At 35.0% G+C, this 14,493-nt stretch overlaps 1 protein-coding gene across 11 annotated transcripts in view; it reads left to right on the top strand.

The window, feature by feature from the left end:
- LOC100742441 (protein 4.1 homolog) overlaps window positions 1-14,493 on the top strand; it is a 19,095-nt gene extending 4,602 nt beyond the window's left edge. For 2 of the 11 annotated variants that reach the window (XM_012389754.3, XM_012389752.3), the window contains exons 2-15: window positions 6,392-6,559; window positions 6,650-6,797; window positions 6,886-7,180; window positions 7,259-7,597; window positions 7,687-7,859; window positions 7,978-8,117; window positions 8,921-9,007; window positions 9,542-10,267; window positions 11,643-11,846; window positions 12,344-12,451; window positions 12,629-12,739; window positions 13,242-13,346; window positions 13,957-14,166; window positions 14,236-14,493. In XM_012389754.3, the coding sequence (XP_012245177.1) occupies window positions 6,401-6,559; window positions 6,650-6,797; window positions 6,886-7,180; window positions 7,259-7,597; window positions 7,687-7,859; window positions 7,978-8,117; window positions 8,921-9,007; window positions 9,542-10,267; window positions 11,643-11,846; window positions 12,344-12,451; window positions 12,629-12,739; window positions 13,242-13,346; window positions 13,957-14,166; window positions 14,236-14,415 (2,985 nt within the window). In that variant the 5' untranslated portion in view covers window positions 6,392-6,400 and the 3' untranslated portion in view covers window positions 14,416-14,493. Of the gene's footprint in view, window positions 1-6,386; window positions 6,560-6,649; window positions 6,798-6,885; window positions 7,181-7,258; window positions 7,598-7,686; window positions 7,860-7,977; window positions 8,118-8,920; window positions 9,008-9,541; window positions 10,268-11,642; window positions 11,847-12,343; window positions 12,452-12,628; window positions 12,740-13,241; window positions 13,347-13,956; window positions 14,167-14,235 lie in introns of all 11 variants that reach the window. The other 9 variants (XM_012389753.3, XM_012389751.3, XM_033322688.1 and 6 more) reach the window with 8 other exon arrangements.

Raw genomic sequence — 14,493 nt, 5'->3', positions numbered from 1 at the left:
TTCTATGCGAAAAAAGAAGTCGAAAATATAGAATAAAAATTTTTTTTAATTTTTTTTTTTAATTTTTCCATCGAGACAACGATCTACAGTGAGATCCGTTATAAAGAGACGCGATAAAGTGCACGCGTACCGAGCAAAAATTCAAAGTCGATTTTCTCGAAAACAAAGCCTCAAACGAAAAATTTTTGTTCTATATTTTCGACTTCTTTTTTCGCGTAGAATCACCCCCTTTCCGCTTGTACCACCAGTTACAAACCACCCTGTATATATATATATTCTATCGGGCATTTTATGGGTTACACCATGTTCACAGAATATATCTACCATACGTTTTACCAACGCTTGTATCGCCTGATTAAATCGCGCATGTAATAATCAACGAGATACGTGCTTTCTTTCTTTCGCTTTTTCTATTTCCGTCATGGCCGCTTGGCGCATCTAATCGTTGAGAATATTTTCTCTTCGGCGAATCCCCGTGGCACGCAAAGCCTCGTTCAGTTAGTCAAGTTACTTGAATTGAAGATGCTCGGTGAATTCAATAAGTTGACTTCAAGTTTATGACCATACGAGTTCAGATAGTCGAGTTGGAATGGTTTGCATTCGAGCAACCTTACTTACAATATCTAAAGCCTTTAGATCAGTCTAAGTTATAAGAATTTAAGCAATTTAATAAGCAATTTAGAATAGCTTTTGCCTCGTCGTATCTTGCGTATAGATTATCGTACTTTTCTAACTTTACAATATGATATGAAACAAAAAGCTGGCTCTAGAAATCTAATTAAATTAAGAAATTAATAGAAATTGATTAAAATTGATTAGAAAAATTGAATGGGGTCGATTGGATTAGCTTCCTGAAGACTCACATGTATAATTTAAGTAGATGTTACGATAAGATTATTACACGTATGTATGTCGAATTTTACTAAAGCTGAAAAATTTCTAGCACGCGAGATGTGCACAGTTTTGCAAGAATGGAACACTTCTGTGTTTCCACGAAGAAAGGGCATGGAATTAGGGTCGTGAGAGATTTTCAGATCGGAAAACTTTTCACTAACGGATAACTTGGAATAAATATTCCGCGAGTGAAGGCGCGCACTGGGAACAGGGAACGATTTAACCATGAAAAAGCAGAGCGCAATAACGATGCAGAGTAACAGCATCGTAGCGTTATGGTAGGACACGGCCAATTATCTCAGTTTACGCGAGGAAAAAGTGGCCGTAAAAAAAGGCCATTGCCATTGTTGGCACCAAATCACTGTGAACCCAGAAAACAAAACGGAAAGACTGCTCGTTTATGATTGCGTTTACGTTTGTACAAAGAAATTTTATTGTCGTCGTGAAAATTCAACGAATTCAGTAAAAACTGGTTGTTCTTTACACATACTGGAACATAAGTGGCATACTGACATATATAATATCTGTACTAACGTTCTTGAAATTCTTCTAAAATTGTATAGTGATCAAAATTAAAGATGACTCATACGGCATGGTGTGTAACACGCGATCGAGGCTGTATTACACGTTTTCGTCGTGAACGAGCTCTCGAGCTTTTAATTCTACGCACACGTAACAGACTCCTCTTTGAACACTTGTGAACGAATCCTCGTGTAAAAATACACGAGGGAGTCGTAGCGCGGTGTTTAATTAAAGTTCGAACCTTTCACTCATTCTCCAATCTAACGCACACGAGGTCGCTTATTCTTTAGCTCGAGAACGTAATTGCTGGTTAATTTCGCCAGTTGAAATTACGAGGCGAGGCGTTTGCTTGCTCCTTCGACTGAATAAATCTACTTGCAACCAGCGGAAAACAGCGTAGGGTAAAATTCGTAAGTCTGATTTGAACGAACGAGAGAAGGAGAGAAGAATCGGTATATCCTGGTTGGTAAAATTTTCGACGACGTTTTTACAGCTTTCAGACCTTTAATTTCACGCATCAAAGAATCTTCCTCGCCCTCTGTGTCTGTTTCCCCTGCTCTTGTCTTCTCACCCCTGCAATTCCTACTATTGAAACTCGCGACAGAGGAAGACCTACGATGAATGCCGCTGCGAACGCGATGAAAGAAAGGGTTGAACGAGAAAGGGAGATAAACGCACGGGGAACCCCGTTGTTTTCGATCGGTGAAGCGGGACGCGTCTGCACGACACCGATAAAAATTCTCTTAAATTGTGTACGCACCCTCGCGAACGAATCGACTCTACGGTTAAATCTGCGCCTGTCTCTATCACTATGAAAAGTCACCGTCACTCCATCGTTTCTCGCGAAAACGAGCTCTGATTCTTTCTTCCCCTTCACCATAATTTTCACGCGCGAGAGATTCGTTCTACTCGTTAATCTCCCTCGACGTCAGATTCTCCTGAGGCGAGCAGCAGGTCTGCTTTCTGGTTGAGATCTAAATTTCTTAGAGACGTCGTAAAAAATCTTCCTAAAAACTTTCTTGGAAGAGAATCGCAGCTGACGAAGGGTAATAAAGTGCGAACGTTTATGTAAATTTACATTTTTATGAACAAAATGAACGAGCTGGTACCTGAGCAGAGATTTGTTTCACGTTAGATATTTTATATCTATATGTTTGTGTATTAAGAGCAGCTTAAAATATTCACAGTGTAGTAACAAGTGGTGCATTTTCGTAACGCATCGAATTTTTTTACCTCCTGGGAGATCAGGTGGTTGGCAGGAGGACAAGCAGAGTTCCTTTTTCTCTTTCTAGTCGTATCAGTTGCATGGTTAGTAGCCATAAGTTTGGCCATACTTCAGCAGTCGTTTGTTACCACTCACCGGCCGGAAAATTGTGAGCTGACAAACGAGCTACTCTCAAGTCGCAATGATCAACTCAACGCCTTTTATCATAAACTTCTGAATTTTATCAGGGCATTAAGATTAGAATATAAATTTACAGGAACCAAGCGATTTGTCATGATAGAGATAATCAGAGATTCGTATGATTTAAATATCGCTCGTTGAAACGTCGATCGATCAAACATCCCCTAACGGAGGTTGATACTCGCCTCTCGTGTCTCTGGAAGAACCACGTGCATTTTTATCGATTCGTCGAGGACACAATGTCTCACACGCGAACCGGAAACTCGTATTAGGTAGAAGTCGACGTCGACACAAGGGATTTAAATGCCGGCATTTGAAACGATCGGGTCCACTTGTGCTCGAGTTGGAGCACCGTGTATTCATTCACGTACAGTTACGAAGTACCACCACCATTGGGTTAATAAACCCTGTGGTGCATGCATATGCAAAGCTGACGTGTTTTCTAATGACATCCTCTGCGCTTCGTGCTCTTCCGCGAGTACAGTTTGCGGTATGGTTTCGTCGATTCGTTAACTGCGTGCCTCGATATTCCATGTGGTACACCTTGATAGTTAAATTACTAAAACGATGTATTGCCTTCCGTTAAAGTTTCGTTAATTGGGAATTATGATACAATGCATATGGGTATCCTTTCATTTCTCGTATGTTTCATTAACCTTACGATCTTAGCTATAGACTACTCGTTTCCGAGAGGAGTTTGAATTTTTATTTCATTAGTGCAATTCAACGGAGAATTTTGGAAGTTTCAGCATTTAAGTATCTTCGATCGTAAAGAAACTTCAACAAATAAATACATGAGAAGTTTAGAGCAAAAGTGCAAAGAACAATTTGCAAAGGCAAATTTAAACAAACTGGTGATTTAATGAAATAGCAAAGTAGTGGCTAGTAAAATAGTGACAAGGCTGCGAACATCTATAGGTAAAGGTGAAGGTCGCGAAGATTAAAAAGCTATTTCTTGACTCTAATTTCATAGAAAAGTTTTTGCATGTTTACTTGTCGTTTGAATAGTAATTGATTTTTTCAATCAGATATACTAACTTTCTGTCTCGTATTTTCTTCCATTACCGCATCATTTAGGAATTTGCGCAAACTTTAGTAAATTTTAGTCTCGCAGATGAAATAAATAATTCCGTGCAACCGGTCAGAACTTCGATCTCATCTATTTTTATCAAGGTGGAGCAACGCGCCTCGAAAGTAATTCTGCGCCGCCGTATCTCGAGAGGTATGAATTCATTCATTAAAGACGATAGCTCTTTAATGCTTATGGAGGATGAGACGGTTGTCCACTCGGTCTCACCGAACGTGTGTACACGATAGTCGTGGGCGTGTGTCGTGGATCACGCGACCCTCGTTTACAATAAAACTCTTTGACACACACGGCCAAATGAAACCCACGCGTTTCTTGAAAGCATCTCTTCGCGACGTCGACGAAAAAACTGAATTCTTTCAAACCGGCTCGCTCCATTCAACAGGCCTTTAAACTTTCAGCTGACCCGTTAGCAAAACGAGACGATCGACCGGTTTCTTCTACGTGTCTCGTGAATCTATGCTGTCCGTTTTAAGTTTCCAATGTTTCTTTGGTATCTATCGCGGCCTGGAACGTGGCCTGCGCAGACGATTGAAAACCACGTCTCTTACCTAGCATTTCTGGAATATCGTTGATTCACTTAGTCAAGGCTTTAACCTGGTCGATCTTATTAGAGTGTATATGTATACGTATATATGTATAATATTGGTGAACACGTCATTGTGCCTGTTAACCGAGATATTACTTCATCGTGCAGTAAAGAGTAAAGAGTACTGTAAAGGACGTCTGCTTCCAGCGATGACGACATCAGACTTGTCGAACTTGCACCGCCACGTATCTCTATTTCTATGAATTCCAGCACGATTTCTGTGATCTCTACGTGTTGTATTTAAAAGTTGAATACCGTTGAATCATAGATATTCAATGCATCGCACCTGTCTCTGTACCACACGACTAATTTTATCATTTGTCTAATAAAGTCTGTGATGCAGGAAGTTTCTTCTATTTTATGTCAGAGTATAGTTGCCAAAGGAGTTTGCTCTTTCTTCTTTTCATTTCTTTTTTTTTTTTTTTTTTGCTCGCTGTTCAGTTGTAACGTTACGCAACAACGCGACAGAGTTCAGATTTATGTAATTACTCTTTTGTTGGGATCGATGGTTGCGTGTCTGTGTAACGAGATATTCGGACAGAATTGAACGTTAAACCGTGATTTCCGTTTTAATGATAATGCACGCGGGTCTCTCCCTTTGTGTATTTGCTCGTGCGTGACTCATGGGACGCTCTCGGCTCCTCAAACTATCGCGAAAACTTCGGGGAATCACTGCGAGTGCATTTTTTCACTCGTTCTCTTGCAGCAAGGCTGCACTAATGGTATTTGCAACGACGAACGGCGTCCTAGTATGTCTCTGATTCCATGCAATTGAGGTTGAATTACTATTTGCTCTCCGGCATTGCATAAGGGACTATGCTCAGAGCTACAGACCTGTGCTCGTCGATTTGAATACTATGTATATGGTCTCAGCAGACCGTGTCGGTCAGGGTCATGCTGCACATTATTTTCATGGCTACGTTTTACTTGGAAAAGATCAATTCTGGATTTCGAAGGATTTTTACGCTCGATGCTTTTTTATTCGAAACCCTTTACCATCGATTCTACGCTCGAAACACGTTCTCTTCGGTTGATTGTTGAACAGACGCGATATTTTTATAGCAACTTTATCACGTCTAACAATACCTGGCTTGTGTATTTTGGTAGGCTTGGTGTTATAAATATCGCCGGTTTATTGGCTTTGTATCGAGATATCTTGCGTGGACGTGTATTACCTTCTATCTGTTTCACTCAGAAGGCGAACGACCTGTGACAAATGCGCACACGTGTCTCTGTTGCACGTAACTGCAACTTGTTCTCAAACTTTTTACGAAATCATTTGTCTAGTAGTATCTTTCTTTGGCGTATGCCGATATTGGCGGATCCTAGACGTTGTAGAAACTCGCGCCGTTGGGATCTAGGTACTCGATGTAACAGTACATTCTATCTACAATGTTTTCCTCTTACTGTCTGGAGACCTCGAAGATAGAAGCGAGCATGTTGCGTATATGCATTGGATGATAAAACGAGCAAACGTTCAGATCGTTACAAGAAAGAAATGAGTTTTTATTGCGGAAGATCTCATTCAAATTGTACACTTGTATAAAGTAGTAAATAATTTCAAAGTACATACTTCGTTGTCTTTAATGTTATTTCTTTTTTCCTGATATTTTCCTTATAGTTAACGAGATAAGAGTTGGGGTGTTTTATAGACCGGGGTATGTGTAACTCGAAGAGCTCCGGCAAATATTGATTATTTCTCTACATGGCACCCTCTGGTCTAGACGGGATCTATACTCGAATACACTGAACCAACACGCAATATTATTTCTTCGATGTAGTTGACGATTAAGAAAGCAGATCTATTTAGAGGATTAATCCATGCGTCGTTGGTAGCAAAGTAAGGAACCTGCTATATAACATGGATTAACACGCGCAAATCTTCTTAGCACAGGATTGAAATATGCCGGAGGAACAGAAGTCCGCTGGTAGTCAACCAGAGGTAACGGCAGAAAATGGGACTGGAACAAACTCGCCGACCAAAAGTCCAGTGAGCAAAGGCAAAACAGCTCTTGCGAGAATCACTTTGCTAGATGGAACCGTGAAAGACTTCCACATAGATGTAAGCTATCAAATTTTTCTTTCATCCTTCCAGGAGAATGAGTTTCCTCGACGTTGACGAAAACCGTATGAGAAATTGATTTTGTTCCAGAGGAAGGCGAAAGGCCAAGAATTACTTGACATGATATGTCAGAGTATGAATTTGATGGAGAAGGATTATTTTGGCCTTATTTACGAGGACAGACACGATTTGCGAAACTGGTTAGATCTGGATAAAAGAATCGCGAAATTTGTGAAAAGTACGTAGTCTTCTTTTCTCTTTCTTTTTCCTCGTATATTATGTGATATCATTGTTGGAAGCAATTTATGTTGGTTTTATCTCTGCAGACGAACCATGGAAATTTAATTTCGAGGTGAAGTTTTATCCTCCGGACCCAGCCCAATTACAAGAAGACATAACTCGTTATCAGCTATGCCTTCAAATTAGAAACGATATTATCACAGGCCGTTTGCCGTGTTCGTTTGTAACTCACGCTCTTCTAGGTTCATATTTAGTTCAATCAGAAGTCGGAGATTACGACCCAGACGAGCATGGCCGTACATATTTAAAGGATTTCAAATTTGCCCCTAATCAGACTCCAGAGTTAGTGGAGAAAGTAATGGACCTTCATAAAACGCATAAGTTAGTCTCGTTTAATGATTAGCCATTTATCCAAATGATAGTAGAATTAATAATAAAGAAAATTTGACTAATTTTTAGAGGTCAAACACCCGCGGAAGCAGAACTCCATTATCTCGAAAATGCAAAAAAGTTAGCGATGTATGGAGTTGATCTTCATCCTGCTAAAGATTCTGAGGGCGTGGATATAATGTTAGGTGTATGTTCATCGGGTCTTCTCGTCTATAGGGATCGATTAAGAATCAATAGGTTTGCTTGGCCAAAGATACTAAAAATCTCGTACAAAAGGCATAACTTTTACATAAAGATTAGGCCGGGTGAATTTGAGCAATTTGAATCGACGATTGGTTTCAAATTAGCTAACCATAGAGCTGCGAAAAAGTTATGGAAAGTATGTGTAGAACACCATACTTTCTTCAGGTGAATAATTATTTAATAATGATTTTAAGTAGCATAAAATATATGAATAAAGATAAAGTATAAGATAAAGTAATATACACATTTTTTAGGCTCATGAGTCCTGAGCCTGTAAAGAAAGTCGGTTTGATACCACATCTGGGTTCTCGTTTCCGATATTCAGGAAGAACTCACTACGAGACAAAGAAGACTCCCATTGATAGACAACCTCCACAATTCGAAAGATCTTTAAGTGGTCGTCGTCCTACATCTCGTAGTATGGATGGTAAAAAGACTTCTGATACTTATTAACTTTAGACGCAATATGCAGCCAGTGCCGTTTTGACACTTTTGTCGCAAAGTTATCACTTTAAGATTTTGAAAGGTATGTGTGCATTATACAGCGTTAGGGGGTCCTAAACAAGTTGAATCTTATGGTTCAGAACCAAGTAAGAGGCATACAATGAGCTATGAACCTGAAATGATTCCTGACATGGAGCATATAGATCAACGGCCTAGTCCAATAAAAAAACAGAAAGAAAAGGTAAAAAAGAATACATTTAAATATATCAAACATAGTAATAGTTAGTAGAGGATGCATGGAATCGTCATGCAAATTGAAAATTATTCCATGAGAAATTCTTTTAAAGGCAATATTTCTGCGGTCTACGCTTTCAAACAAAGCTTTTTTCTAAAGAGTTTATTGTATAATAATAAGTTCAAGTAATTAATTACCTTTATTGTTATCATATATAATCATTCTTTTTAAGTATTATTGAAATCCTAATTACATTACACAACGGAGAAATTGTAGAACATCAATTGGTTCACGTATAAGCAAGAGATAACATATTTCATAAAAAGTTGGAATTAATCATTATGCACTATTGTTTTTAAGTCAAACGGATAATATCTGTAGACATGGCATGTTGATAAGTTTTTGTGTGCCATGTATTAGAGATAGTTGAATGCATTAGATATCTAATACGTTTACTCCAAAATTATCAAAACAAGTTGAATAATGCACATGCAAGTTAATTAACTTGAATTAAAAATTGCACATGTTAAGTTAAAAACTTAATGGGAAAGCCAAACTTAATATCGTTTCTATCCATTCTACATAATATTTGGTTAATTAACTTGTATATATTCATATGGACTTGAAATACTTTTATGCAAGAAACTTAGAAATGTGTAGATTTTATAAAGTTTTATCTTACAATTATTATCGGAAATTGAACACATGGCATTTGTATGTAATAATTTAATTTCACAAATTTGAATTCAATATTCACATCCTAGTGCTTCAACCATAAAAACTAACTGACACCTAACTAACACCGGTAGCTCTCACGCAAAACAAGTGCTGGAACAACATCAGCTAGCAGTACCAGTAGTCTGGAAGGAGAATATGATGCAGATCGTGGCAAAAAGGTATAGAATTTCACCTGGAACATACTGTCATGCATTAACCAACATACTTTTATCTATATTAATGTATGTGACCATTTGGTGTTTTCCTTTTTTTTCGGTGCATGTTGCTATCTTTTATTTATTTTTTGCAAACATTATACGGCCATCGCCTCAAAGTTGAATTTCTCAAATCTTTTAAAATTTCTTTTATCATACATCACATGAGCATACGCAGGCGCAAATATTTTAATAAGCTATTAAACTGCGCTAATGCTTATGTTAGCATGCACATAACGATCACTTTATATAATGATTTATGTCAAGAAACATTCAAGCAAAGAAATGTACCATAGATACAAGTAAATTCTTCAGGAAAGTATATTCATCTAAAAAAATTAACAACTGATATTTTTTTGAGAGCGCAGACCGTAATTAGTTATCCAGCATGAAATATACGCTAAGAGAATGTGAAACACGTAGTTTATAATAGCATAGCGATAGAACTGAATCGTGCTTATTGCATGAAGCGATGTGTGACTATAAATTTACTTATAGAAACCGGTCGGAGGAATTGCGGTCCTACCGCCCGGTGGTCTATTTAAGAAGAAGAAGGATAAGAAAAACGAAAGCGAAAAGGAAAATCACAATGATCTCAACAATTCTGATTTAATAAATGAAAGTGCTATTATTGATAACAACGACGTGAAGTCACCCAATAAAAAAGAATCGAAAAAGAAAGATAAGGAAACATTAGAAAAAAGTGATAAGAACGAAATAAAGTCACCTAGTAAAAAAGAATTGAAAAAGAAAGAAAAGGAAACACCAGAAAGAAGCGCTTTTATTGATGAATTAAAGTCACTCACTAAGAGAGATTTAAAAAAGAAAGATAAGGAAATGCTAGAAAAAAGTGCTACTCTTGACAACAATGAAATAAAGCCACTCAGTAAAAAGGAATTGAAAAAAAAAGAAAAGGAAATGTTAGAAAAGAAAGACAAGGAAATTTCAGAAAAGAAAGACAAGGAAATGTCAGAAAAGAAAGACAAGGATATGTCTGAAAAGAAAGATAAGGAACAGTTAGAAAAGAAAGACAAGGATATGTTTGAAAAGAAAGACAGTGAAACGCCAGAAAAGAAAAGCAAGGAAATGTCAGAAAAGAAAGGCAAGGAAACGCCAGAAAAAAGAGATAAGGAAATGCTAGAAAAAAAAGATAGGGAATCGTTAGAAAAGAAAGACAAGGAAACATCAGAAAAGATAGATAAAGAAAAGAAAGACAAAATAAAGGTAAGTACAGTGGAATTTCATTTATCTGAACACGTTGGGGGATAAACTTCATATAATAGGAATAATAGGATTCTTTTTTATTGATTATTTTCACTATTTATGAATTGTTATAGATGTTTATATAATTGGAGTAGCACTCAGAAGTAGTCTAGATAATTAATTGTAGATAATTAACGTAGTGTTCTATTAATAATAAATGTAAAATAATGTAAGATAAGTAATGTTGAATGCTATAAAGATTATCTGATACGCAACTGATACACAAAGTATTAAATACATCATAAAGTATTTAAATAATTTTATTTTTTAATAAAGTATGTCATAGTATTTTGGCGCTTTAAACAAAACATACAAAATTTACCTAGTATTCAATGTGTTCATTGGACATTACCTAGAATTTTGTTCCAATAAATGAAATTTTGAAATGTTATAATGAATAATCCAATTATGTGAACTGTTGGTTCCCTTTAATGGGTTCAGATGAATGAAGTTTCACTATAGGTTCTATTTGCACTGTATGATATTTGCATAAACAATTTAGAGTATTTAATTTGCCACATTGTATTGCTGCTCCATTTTTCCCTAAAATTTGTCCTTCCTTTATTAGTATGTGTTTTCACTAAATGTTGATTGAGTATTAGAACTATATTATATATCTCATCTTCAATGAATTTCTTTTTACGCCCCTAATTTCTTGATTTACAAGTTTATCAATTTTAGTTGTAATATCCCTATTGATTTTCTAATTTGAGTTTATTTTGATCTAATGGTTTATCATTCTTGGTATGAATAACATCTACTTTCAACTACATCTGGAGGTAATAAAATGTCAAAGTTCCTTCATAAAATTTAAAGTATTAATAAACACCATACTTGGTTGGTAATTAGCACTTTCTTATTAGTGTGCAACAGACATAATGTCCAATAAACATTACTGGTGCGTTCTTATTAATGTTTGGTATTTACTGTTCACTCAATTCTATAGATTCCACATAATTGAGACTAGGAGATCTGAAAGAGGAGTTCCAGATTCTTTGGATTTTCCTTTTTCTGTTAATACTACTTAGTACTTTTTTCTCTTCATCAGGCACATAATTAAAGCCAAATCTTCCTCACCTGCAGTAGTTAGTAGTCGCTAATTGCGAACTTCAGATACAACTCTGTTTCTTTCATACAAAAGTTTAAGTAAACGATCTTCTAATTGGAGAAATTTCGATTTCTTTGTAATTGTGGCAACTCTGAGGTATTTTTCGTCTCTTCCATACTTGATTTTTGATTCAAGAATTGTCCTATTTACTTTTCTGACACAGATTCTTCTGTGTCATCTTCGTCCTTTGACTCTTCTAGTTCTACATTATACTATACTATTTTAAAGGATATACGGGATGTAATAAAACCATTTTCTTCAAAAACGAAGAAAATTTTAACTTCAAGCACTACCCCAACAATAGTGAAAACCACAACTAAACAATCTGTAGTGAAGGATCAAGAAGGTGTGACACAAAACATAGAAGAAAAAGTAGAAGATCTTACACCTGGAGGCACAGGCCAAGTAACTGTTTCTACACAAATTAATAAGGTGATGAAACTTTTAAAACTATCCATGATATTAAGATACATAAAGTAAAGGAAAAGATATTGTCAAAAAATTAGATATTTTCATTTTTTCTCTTTTTTTTTAGTACTTTTTATTTAGCTTCTTCTTATGATTTTAAAACAATTTATAGTATCCATATTCCTTGATTAAATTTCTATTTATCCCAGCTTATTGAACTGTTTGAATGATATTTATTGAATGATATATTATGGTATATTGTGAGTAGTCTTATGATATAGATAGACTGTAGACATTGTTATATGATTCTTAGATATTAATTATTTAAATACTGCATGTAAGAAATATATGTCATTAATATAAGTAGCAAATGTGATTTTTGAACAAAGAAATTTTTTATTATCTTGAAAAAATATATAAATATGTAACTTATTAATATTCCTCTATTTACTATAATTTTATATGTACATACATATTGCTGCTTTATTATAAGACATTAGTTACCTTGTAGTTGTATTTAGGCAGAGGCATCAGATGATGGTAGGGCCCCATACATGACAGCAACAGCTGTTACTACACGCACTGCTACAATGCATGAAGATCTTGAAAAAAATCAGAAAACCAGTCAGGTTTGTAATGTTATTATTCACGTTCTTAAAAAGTTTTAGATGACCTGCTTATTTGATTGCAATTTTACTCTACTTGTTCATATGTTGTATGCAAATATTTTTAACTCTTTTATATATATTTCATCATATTTTTTTCTATAAAGCTAGAATTATTTTTTTATATTTTTTTTATATTAGGTAGAGGAAAAAACTGTAGCGCATACAACAGCAACCAGTGCAACAAGACAAGAACAGAGAGTGGTAACTCAAGAAGTTCGAACAACAAGTCATGTACTTTCTGGTGAACAGGTAATGATTCATTAACAGCTTAAAATGCTAAATATATCAAGCTCACCACTAATGGATGAAGCATGTAAGCATTTATGTAAGTGATAATAATCACATACCGTGTTTTGATTGATCCTAACATTAAATCATTTAGAATATGTTCCATGTTAGTAATATGGTCATTGCACATATATATTTAAATAATTTTCTTTAATATTTACGGAAATTCGGGTAATATCATGAAGCTTTTTAGTTTTTATAACATATACTTAATTTTAAGTGTATAATATTCATTTTTTGTGTAATATACATATTGATAAATAAGAATCATGCACATTTAGTAAGCATATCACGGTATCATATGTTTAAACAAAGGGATCATAAGTTTAGTATATCAATAATACTTAATTCATTCAGGATATTGGTTGACTAATAAAGTTTAACCAGTGCTATTTTTTATTTAATTATTTTTTTATTTTTGTAATTAATTTTGCCGGCTTGGTTAACACATTGCATGGTGTAGCTGTTCTCACGAAGGCTCAGTACATCCAGTTCAAGCAGTGATGATTCAGGTACTCCAATTGACCTTGAAGATGATCAACAGGCTTTCTACAACCAATATTATCAGGTAAATTTTTAGGATTGAAAATTACTAAAAAGTTATATTCTTTTAGAAACAAAATTTTTTGAGAATTTAGAAAATTTAGTTCTGAGGATGAATCTTCACAAAGGTACATGCTTAAATATGTTTACTGTACAAGAAATATGTCTTATAATGGATAAAAATTCTTAGAATAATTAGTAAACTATTAACGCCAATTTTTTCATATAGATTATATATTATTTAGATTATACATAGATATATCATATACTTTTAATCAATATCCATTTTACACTGATACTCATTTGTTGATATTCATGGGAACATAAAAATGATATTCATAAAATCATAATAAAAAACCTAATCTACTCATTATTTCGAAGGCACTGGTTTTAAGGTATTAACCATTAATCAATAAAAGTAACATAAATTCTATACTTTAATAATGCTTTGGTTCTTTGTATTATTTAATGTATTTATACTTGTAATATATTAATATAATTGTACAGTAATATACTGCAATATAACTGTTCAGTATATTATTTTTGCATTAGATATATTTTTGAACTCTTCTTTCTGAGAAGAGATAGAGAGAGAGAGAAAGAGACAGAAATATCATTTTATAAATTTAATTCAGGGTGATCCAGCTGGTGTTGTTGAAACAGAAACGCATGTTTACAAAGGAGAGCCAGAAAATAATGTAACAACAACTACCACAGTTCCACTAGTAGCAACTGAAACTAGAAAGGTAGCTGTTGAAAGTGAAGATGGTATGTACAGTGCAACCGGGGAAATAGTTAGTTCTCAGACAATATCCAGTAAAACTCGCACTGTTGAAACGATAACGGTAAGATTCGAAATTTTTTAATTTTTAATTGTTAGTATCTGTTAAGTGCATACGTGATTGCATTTTCAGTATAAAACTGAAAGAGATGGAGTTGTAGAAACTCGTGTAGAACAAAAAATTACGATACAATCAGATGGCGATCCGATTGATCATGATCGAGCTTTGGCAGAAGCAATTCAAGAGGCAACGGCAATGAACCCTGATATGACAGTAGAAAAGATAGAAATTCAACAGCAAACAGCACAGTAACTTGTAATGCATCAAAAATCACCTTTGTAAGAAGGGCACTCTTTGTCTAAAAGATATAATGCTCGTAATTTTAAAAAA

The sequence above is a fragment of the Bombus impatiens genome, unplaced genomic scaffold (genome assembly GCF_000188095.3).
Source record: "Bombus impatiens unplaced genomic scaffold, BIMP_2.2 scf_0664, whole genome shotgun sequence".
In the NCBI taxonomy this organism is placed as follows: Eukaryota; Metazoa; Arthropoda; class Insecta; order Hymenoptera; family Apidae; genus Bombus; species Bombus impatiens.
Note: the sequence above shows the minus strand (reverse complement) of the source record. Positions and strands in the feature narration are given on the sequence as shown.